Below are 10,000 nucleotides of genomic sequence, written 5' to 3'. Positions count from 1 at the left end.
TCCCTTGGAATGCTATAGTAATTAAAGATATCTGTAACATTAAACAAAACACCTTCAAGTTATTAAAGGTGTGTGATACATCCCAAGTTACACACGTTAGATACATGAGAAAAGAAAGATCACAAAATAAATGCTATTCAAAACATTCCAGGTTTCACATCAGCTGATATCAAGTACAGCTGAAAAATAATTGTCAAAGCCTTTGATAAGTCATGAACCTGTCCATTACAAATTGTATAATGTAAAAGTTCTCCATGATATAAGCTCGGTTTGAAAAATTACAGGTTACACACAGACATCCTGTTTGGCAATGAGAGTGGCATGTGGAGCATCCTGGTCTTGAGTGGTGTCTCCACCCTCATGGAAGCCCGGGAACTGCCCCAAGACCCCCAGAAGCAGAAGCAGCTGCCGCTCTTCTATTTACAGTCCCTCGGAGATATCCTTACCCTCATGGATGAGCAGGTGAATGGGGGAGTGAGTGAGCAACAGAACTAAGGAACTAAGGAGAGAATATGGGACTTGAGCAATGTGGCAGAGGAATCAGGGCAGAAGTGACACAATTGAGGCAACAGGACTGAAGCATTAGAACTGGTGCAACAGGGCTGAAGCATTAGAACTGGTGCAACAGGGCTGAAGCAACAGGTCAGGTGTAACAGGACTGAAGCTACAAACTTGCTTGAGAATGTCTCTTTATTGGAAGTGATTGAGGATAGATGTCTTTTTTTGTTATTCTTTAAATCATTATTATTACCAGTTATCATCTTGTAACTGAGTTTGATTGGTTTCCTTTTTTATCATAATTTAATTACAAAGAAGCATTTGATTCCGTGTGATTGAATGTTCTTATGCTTATTTAGGTATACATGAGGAAAATGGTGTACGTGCAGTCTCCTTTAAAGGAAAGCATTATTTTATTAGCCAGTCAAATAGACCAACATATATTTGATGTTGCTTTGTTGCTTATATTCTGTGTTGTTTGGATAATAGACAGTAGTTATTGTAATTTTACCGAGTTGTTTATATGAATTGACAACAAATGTAGTGAATGATGGAGCTTTTCATAGTGATATGTTAGGTGATATAGTTTTGCTATGTGTATATATTCACACAAACTGACATACTTATGCTTAAAAAGATATGCAAAATCTCTGTCTTCTTCCATAGCTTTTACTTTATATTAAAGTATTCTATGAAACTGTAGATTTTGTAATATTTTGTATGCTTGCAAGCATTTATATACATGTTATTTTGTTTAACCAAAGACTAATATTGTTCAGTGAATTATAGTGACACGAAATACTGGGAATTATTTTTAATTGTGATTATAGTGGTTTATATTGCATAAATTGCCTCTGAAGACCAAAACATGATACTTTACTCTTAATGTTAATAAGATTCATGTGATATGACTTCATGACTTCAGGAACATCAAATTTATCTCTAATATGTACAATAGATGGTTAATATTTCCTATTCTGTGATGATTATAAACCCTTTTAATTTGAAGTAAATAGTATTAATACAAAGAGTATACATATATGTATATATATCTCATTACCTTGAAATCTAGATTTTTTAAAATTTATTAAACTTTTTATATTATATTCAAATATTTTTATATCACAGTTTCCAAGCAATTCATTGTACAGTATTTGTAAACACAATAACATATAACTGCTAACCTGCTGTAAATTGCATTCATAACTTTATTGCACATTGCAAATATATTGTAACAAATAAAAAAGGTTTTATATCCTTTCTTCCTAATATACATTTAAAAGAGAGTGGACCAGAACTAAGCAATATGAAAAATAATATTTTGGAAACATAAAAACACAAAAGTAAATGTTAACTACAGAATCATCTATTCCATCCAGATAATTCATAAGTTACAATTTGTGCTAATATTATGATTATACATGAGTTATAGTTTCTGATTACATGACATACTCTTAAGAGCAAAAAAGATACAAGTATTCTTGATTTCTGTTTTAATTATCAATATAGATATTTGAGAACTCACAACGGATTTTGAGAATAAATATTGACGTGGGCATGATATGATAACAATAATAACACTAAATGCAGAATAACATTATGGATCTGAAATAAAAATCTTCACTAATCAAGAAATGTTTTAATTCCAACTCTTATTTTAGTACACACTATGATATCCTTACATCTATTGCAGATATACACGTTCCATCATACGTTTTGTTTTATTTGGTAATCATGTTTTTACATCAGTAGCTAAAGAATGAAGAAATATGTGTGTGTATCAATATGTGTTTATATAAAAAAAATTATATATATATTTACAAAATACCAAATATAATGCAGTCTTTCAGGAAACTTAATTTGAACTTCTTATAACTAGACATGAAAATAATAATTAAAAAATCCAACACACTTAATGAAGGGTGAATCTGCCTCCCATAGCCTGGAAGGGAGGTCAAAATAAGTCCTGGCCCCAGCTAGCACGGGGACGTCTACATACAGCCCTGGTCGGCCCAACATCTGCCAGTGGTCGGGTTCCGTCGGCAGGCAACGTCGGGCCGACCTTTGGGCCGTCGTCATAAGTCGACTACAAAACTTTATCTCGGGATGGGAAATTTCATAAAATGTCGCCGGTTGGGCTTAGCAACGATCAGTGTTAACGATAACATGGCTCAATGAGGTCTTTCCAAACATCAACATGAATATTTACCTAAAGCTGAGACAGGAGATCGTTGGCGTCCGACTCCCGCCCATGGGGCTAGTTTTCACGGTGTTCGACAGATGGCACAACAACATATTACCTCCTGTACAAATAAAACTGTGTTTGTTGTATTTCTTTTTCAAACATCTGGAGTTATTCTACCGTTAACTTTTGGTCATAAAAGTTTATTTAACTATCGTAACCGTTACTTGACCAACTACAGGGAAGAAATTAGGAAAATCCTGCCGTATTTTTTAATCAATTCTCCTTTCCCATCCACCATCGTGACGTGGACTCGTGGATACTTATTGTTCTCGCTCCTGTGGCTGAATATTTCTCTAATGTCACTGAGAGTAATAATTCTTCGCTGACTGCCGATTCTGTCGCGTGTGGTGCATGAAAGGAAAGATCGTACTGGGCGGTAAGTAAACCATCGGGTTCATCATCGTCTAAGTAAAATGGACGTCCCACAGATGTCAGGGCTGACCGTCGCCAAGCGTCGCCAAACGTTGTCAGTGACGTCCGGCCGACGTCGTTTGGACGTCAGAGTGCTAGCTGGGAGGTTACTGAAGATATATTTACACTATTTATTTTTCTTCAGAGACTGTCGTGAAAACCTTTGCTGTTGTACTTGCTTGTGTCTTTCCTCTGTGCTCTGTGGGATATATAAGGAAGTTGTATATCAGTTCATTTATTGTATTAATACCGATGCTTTTATATAGTTTTCAGCGCTCTAACACTCCTTTTCCTAGATTTATACCGATATATCGTCCAATGAGACGGATCGAAAAAGCTTTACCATATGATTTTTTACTCTCCAGTGGCAAATTTACCCCTATTTGAGAATAAGTATTTAAAGCGAATTATTCTTTTGCACATAAAATTATATATACTTACAAAAAACGGCAAATACATCGTAGTATATTATCATAACACATATTTGTATTTGTATATATACATATATATAAATATATATATATATATATATATATATATATATATATATATATATATATATATAATATATATATATATATATATAGGTGAGATGAGGTGAAGTGATAGGTATTATGTTAGCTTAGTTGAAATGGAGTTAGGTAAAGACAGATTAAATGAAGTGAGATGAGCTCTAGATGAGGTGAAATGGGGTGAATTTATATTTACAATTGCAAATGAGGAAATAGTTATGACCGCACTACACGCATTTGACCCAAATGATGAGGTAAACAACAAACCTGGAGGCAGTCCGGCCACCACATTAAGTTTCAGTAATGATGATCAGTTAAGTGGACTGAAAGCAATGGCTGAACCTGTAGGTCCTGAGTGAAGTTCAACCTAACAAACCTGACTGTACTGAACGGGATAGTCGTCAGACGGTGATCGACCAAATCAGGATAATTCCCAACGCCAAAATGACACCATCACCACCAACTGAAGGATATTTCAACCTCTGAACCAACCAAGAATTACCCATGATTTTACCCAGCACTAAAACATCACCATGTGGTTTTCCAAGACTTACAGCACAATTTCCACGTTGTCAATGGCCCACTGGTCCGTGCTGGCGCCGTCGTGGTCAGGCTGCCACCAACGCAGCTGCACTCCGTAGCTGCGGGCGTCGGGGGGCAGGCTGTAGGCAACACGCCGTGGCTGTTGGAAATGGAGGGAAAGGAAACGGTTAGTCAGAGAGGTGACACGCACAAACACACACGGAAACAAACAAACAAACACGCACGGTAAAACTATAAGAACCATAAAAAACAACAAGAACCAGCCAACTTACAACCCTGAAAAGCTACACCAAGCAAGATTTTATTCACAATAAAAAACAAAAAACAAAAGACGAACGAATAAAAAAACGGAATCAAATAATACCCCCCCCCAAAAAAAAAAAAAAAAAAAAAAGAAAAATAAAGAAAAATCGAAATAAACACGAAACCCACCTTTCTAAAATCAAGCGGGTCGTGCACGTTAATGGTCGTCCACGTGATACCGTTATCCGAGGAATACTGCAGGACGACCCCCTTATCCAGGCTGCGCTGCGGGTCGCTCAGGTCGACGCGGCACGACGGAGTGTGGTCGTGACTCCCAATGCGAAGCACGAACATCAGTTTGCTGCGGGAGGGAGGGAGGGAGGGACTGTGAATGAGGGGGGAGAAGAGGGAGGGAGGGAGGGACTGTGAATGAGGGGGGGGAAGAGGGAGGGAGGGAAGAAGGGACTGTGACTCCCGAAGCGAATGTGAATGAGGGAGGGAGGGAAAAGGATTGAAAGAAAGAAAGAATGAGAGAAAGAGAAATCAAGAAAGAGTAAGAAAGAGAGAGAGAGAAAGCAAGAAAGAGAGAGAGAGAGAGAGAGAGAGAGAGAGAGAGAAAATGTGAGTGTGTGTGTGTGTGTGTGTGTGTGTGTGTGTGTGTGTGTGTGTGTGTGTGTGTGTGTGTGTGTGTGTGTGTGTGTGTGTGTGTGTGTGTGTGTGTGTGTGTGTGTTTGTGTGTGTGTGTGTGTGTGTGCGTGTGCGTGTGTATGTGTGTGTGTGCGTGTATATGTATGTGCGCGCGCGCGTGCATGTATAGAATCGCAATGAAAGCTATTGAAATAAATAATTAGTTCAACTGATAGTCAAGGCGAAGGACACAAAGGATCTGTGCTGCGTCAGATGATTCGCAGTTTCGCAGCAGCAACGAAGCACAGGCCGAACAGCTTACCATCCTATAACACCCAAAGCCTCCGCCACATGAACCCTCCCCTCCCAGGCCTCCCTCTTTCCTACTGACCTCGACCTACCCCCACCCCACCCCCGCTGACTTCGCCATACCCCTCCCCTTTCCTTTCTCATCCCCCTTCCTCGGTCACCTAGCCCCTCCCCTCCACCTCCCCCCTCCTCTCCCCTCCCTCTCCCGCTCCCCTCCCCCACTGACCTCGCCCTCCTGGTATCCATCTCCGTGGTGACCGCCTGGCGCGTGCCGCAGCCCGAGAAGTAGAGGTGCTTGCCGTGGCCGTAGGGCGCGAGCGAGTTGCATCCCAGCCCCACGCCGCCCCCGCTCACCGCCTGCCAGTTGGCGCCCACGCCGCCCTCGAAGCCGTCCACGAGGCTGGTGGGCAGCGGCGTCGATCGCGAGGGCGTCATCTCGCACGACTCACCTGGGGAAAAAAGCAAATTAGTCGCAATAAAGGAATGAAGAGAATAACTGATAAGTAATGTTACAACTGCAAATACTACTAAAAAAAGACAAAGGAGACTTTCTGCAACTACTAAGAACAATACAGTACTGTGAAAATAAGGAGAACACGGAGAAGAGTGGATTCCACGAGGAACGAAAGGCCAAAACTCTCTAAAATCCTGCATGAAATAGAGAGAGGGGGAGGGGGAGGGAGACAGGGGGGAGGGGGCAGGAAGATAAGGGGGAGTGAGGGACTACTAAAGTAAGAGGGAATGAGTCAATGAATGAAGGAAGGAATGACGGAAGCAGGGAGGGAAAGTTCGAGAACGAAACCTTTGACCCCCTCCCGCCCCCCCGGTCACCCACTCTCCCCCGCACCCACCGTCATATCCGGCGTCGCAGGAACACACTCCTTCCGCGCAGTCGCCGTGTCCGTTGCAGTGGTCGGGGCAGGCCTCCCCCACGTACACGTCGTCCAGGGACCACGGCGTCACCTTGCTGCCCTGCCCCGTGACCTCCTGCACCCACCGGAGTTGCGTCGTGCTGGCGGGGGGACGAGAGTGAGGTAAGTAAGTGTAATGGCCGTGAATATCCATACATGCGTCCATATATACACTACACACAGTATATACACCCACAGAAAAAAATAACTGATACCCAATTAACACTAGATGATTCCATAACGTTCCAGATAAAACGATCCTTCAACAGTTCAACACTAAATCAAACACAAGTGTGACTCCCTCTCCCCGCCTCACCTTGCCCACGTCTTCTCCGGTAGCGGAATGGTCACCCTCATCCAGCGCGTATGAGTATCAGGGTAATAGACAGACTGAGAGTGGAAGGTATAAGGCAGGCAGTCGGGGTCATGGGAGGTACCAGGTAAGCACAGGTCGCGTACTAAGTCCCAGCCTGATACCCCTCCTTCTCGGCTGTACTCGAGGCGAACACCGGGACTGTACCGACACTCCTGCTCTACTGTACCGCACCCGACTGAAATCTGATGGGGCAAAAGGGTGGTACATTTTAGCCTTGAGTGCTTAGATCTCTAAAAAAAATGAATGTTTTGAGAATGGAAAGCAATAGAGGGGAATCCTTAAATGCTTAATTTGGAACAAACTTTTTAGTCTTTCAAAAGTTTGTTTACAAATTTCCAATGGAGTTAGGATCATGCCGACTAGTAAATGAAACGGGGCGTTATGCACCCGCAGAATTATAGATGTATAAATTCAGCAACCTTGTTTTCCCATATCTCAATTAATTTGTTCCTCCATTTACTTATAATGTGCTGTGAATCACCAATTTTATTAAAATAGTAGTAATATAATAATGATAATCATACTTCTAGTAAAAAAATCATGACATTAAGAATAATTATCCTCGTAAAGACAATAATAATAACAATAATAATAATGATAAGGATAATAACAACAGAAATTATAAAAAAATATATCAACAATGATAACAATAATGATAATAACAATAGTAACAATAATAAAAATAATGATAATAATACTATTACAAGTAATGATATCAACAACAACAACAACAGTAACAATAACAAAAATACTACTACTAGCAATGATAACAATAATACACTAATAATCATAACATTAAATTTCCCAAAATAATATTAATGGTGATGCTAATAACAATATCAATATTACTGTCATTGTTATCAAAAACAATAACAACAGTAATAACAACAATAATAACAACCATAATAACAACAACAGTGGGGAAAAAAATGACTCAAATAACTCCCACTGAAACGAGTAACAAAAATGATGACCCCAAAACAAAACAAAAAAGCAACCAAACAAACCACCAAGTCACCACACCTTAAACTGCAGAACATGGCCCTCCGTGATGATGAGCTCCTGTGTGGTGATGGCCCTGCGTCCGGGACTCTCTGGCCCCCACACGATGGAGCCGTTGGTGCCACTCGAGCAGTAGTCGGTGTGGGCCTCGCTGTGCGGCGCGAACAGCCACTCGGACACCTGTGGGGTCACACGCGGGGACACAGAGAAAGAAGCCTATGAGACAGAGTTTGTGGGGTCGAGTTGAAACACGTGAGTGAGGGCTTATTTTTGCGACTGTTTTTTTTTGTTTGTTTGTGTAAATACTGTTGTCTGTTTTCTTTTGGTTGTGTAAATACTCTTGTCTGTTTATTTGGCTGTTTGAATACTGTTGTCGATTTTTTTGGGTTGTGTAAATACTGTTGTCGATTTTTTTGGGTTGTGTAAATACTGTTGTCGTTTTTTTTTCTTTTTTCTTTTTTTTTTCTTTTTTTTTGTCTGTGTAAGGGATAAGGATTATACCACAAAGTCTGAAATTCTCAAAAAACATAAAAACAGTAGAAATGATGATGGTAACGATAATAATCATAATGATAACAATGATAAAGATAACAACAACAATAATGACATTGATAGTAATAATGATGATAGTAATTGTCATAATGATGATAACAATAAAAACAATAGTGATGATAATGATTATAAAAATAACAATAATAATGATGATAATAAAAGTAATAGAAATAATACTAATGGTGATGATAATGATAACGACAAAGATAAGGAAAATGATAATAATTCTTATTGTTATCATAATCCAAATGATATTAACTTAGTCAATGATAATAATAATAAAATAATAATGATACAAAAATGATGATGAAAATAATTCCCCCCCAAAAAAAAAATAAAAAAAATAACGAGAATAAGAACAAGAACAATGACCTAATAACAACACTGACAACACTCAAAATAACAAGGATAATAACCTGTTAAATAACATTGATGCTAAAAACTCTAACTGGATAACATCACTGACAGAAATCCCTCGAGTCTTACCACGGGCTCGTCCTCGAAGCGGTCGAGCAGGGACGCGGCGCTGATCTCGGAGCCGCCGATGTAGAGGTCGTCGACGGACCAGGCGGGGGGCGAGGTCGGGAGGCGGGGCTGCCAGAATCTGCGGGGGAAGGGAGGGGGTACATTTATATATATATATATATATAATATATACTTCACACACCCACTTATATTCTCTCTCTCACACAACACACACACCACACACATGATACCTTATATATAGAGTATATATATATGTATGTTATGTATATATATATATATATATATATATATATATTTATATATATATATATATATATATTATATATATATATATATATATATATACATATATATATATATATATATATATATATATATATATATATAACTATATATATATATATACATATATATATATATATATATATATATATATATATATATATATATATATATATATACATATATATATATAATATATATATATATATATATATATATATATATATAAATATATATATATTTATATATATATATATATATATATATATATAATATATATATATATATATATATATACATATATATATATATATTATATATATATATATGTATATATATATATATATATATATATGTACATATTATATATATATATATATATATATATATATATATATATATATATATATATATATATATATATATATATTATATATATATATATATACATATATATATATATATATATATATATATATATATATAATATATATATATATAATTATATATATATATATATATATATATATATATATATATATAATATATATTTATATAAGTACCATAATACATGCTCTGTCTCAAACCCTCTGTTCTCGGCTGTTTCTCCCTCCTACCTGAAGACGGTGGCGGGGCTGCGGGCGTGGCTGGGCAAGACGATGTAGTCTTCGTGAGGCTCGACGTACAATTCGTGGTCCAGTTCTCGGAGCAGATGCCACCGGATGCCTGCGAAGGGTGGCGCGCTTTGTGATATGTGTGATCAAGATGTGGCTTAGCATTATTTGTCATGACGAGTTTTCCATTTCTCATCCTTCCCTGCTCCCCCTTTTCGTTCTTTCTTCCCCTCCCCTCACTTTCACCTGCTTTCCCCCCTCCTTCTCCCCATCCTTCTTACCCTCCCCCCTCCCCCTCCCCTCCTTGCCTCCCCCAACCAACCTCCGTCGATGGAATACTGCAGGAACACATTGTGGTGTCGGTGCGCCGCCCTCGCGCACACACCCTG

At 38.5% G+C, this 10,000-nt stretch overlaps 2 protein-coding genes across 2 annotated transcripts in view; one reads left to right on the top strand and one right to left on the bottom strand.

Annotated features, from left to right (window-relative positions):
• Positions 1 to 2,133, top strand: part of LOC122255353 (phosphoglycolate phosphatase) — a 16,547-nt gene extending 14,414 nt beyond the window's left edge. Inside the window, exon 6 of the mRNA XM_086542913.1 lies at positions 285 to 2,133. Coding sequence (XP_086399039.1) covers positions 285 to 495 — 211 coding nt within the window. The 3' untranslated portion in view covers positions 496 to 2,133. The remainder of the gene's footprint in view (positions 1 to 284) is intronic.
• LOC122255347 (reelin) overlaps positions 2,123 to 10,000 on the bottom strand; it is a 72,566-nt gene continuing 64,688 nt past the window's right edge. Inside the window, exons 54-63 of the mRNA XM_086542912.1 lie at positions 9,934 to 10,000; positions 9,615 to 9,723; positions 8,716 to 8,833; positions 7,699 to 7,857; positions 6,616 to 6,857; positions 6,240 to 6,400; positions 5,615 to 5,837; positions 4,642 to 4,813; positions 4,221 to 4,348; positions 2,123 to 3,353 (exon numbers count right to left, since the gene is read on the bottom strand). The exon at positions 9,934 to 10,000 is cut by the window's right edge and continues 213 nt beyond it. Coding sequence (XP_086399038.1) covers positions 3,296 to 3,353; positions 4,221 to 4,348; positions 4,642 to 4,813; positions 5,615 to 5,837; positions 6,240 to 6,400; positions 6,616 to 6,857; positions 7,699 to 7,857; positions 8,716 to 8,833; positions 9,615 to 9,723; positions 9,934 to 10,000 — 1,437 coding nt within the window. The 3' untranslated portion in view covers positions 2,123 to 3,295. The remainder of the gene's footprint in view (positions 3,354 to 4,220; positions 4,349 to 4,641; positions 4,814 to 5,614; positions 5,838 to 6,239; positions 6,401 to 6,615; positions 6,858 to 7,698; positions 7,858 to 8,715; positions 8,834 to 9,614; positions 9,724 to 9,933) is intronic.

Source organism: Penaeus japonicus, unplaced genomic scaffold (genome assembly GCF_977035675.1).
Source record: "Penaeus japonicus unplaced genomic scaffold, GWHDUDI00000001_assembly GWHDUDI00000013, whole genome shotgun sequence".
NCBI classification, from domain to species: Eukaryota; Metazoa; Arthropoda; class Malacostraca; order Decapoda; family Penaeidae; genus Penaeus; species Penaeus japonicus.
Note: the sequence above shows the minus strand (reverse complement) of the source record. Positions and strands in the feature narration are given on the sequence as shown.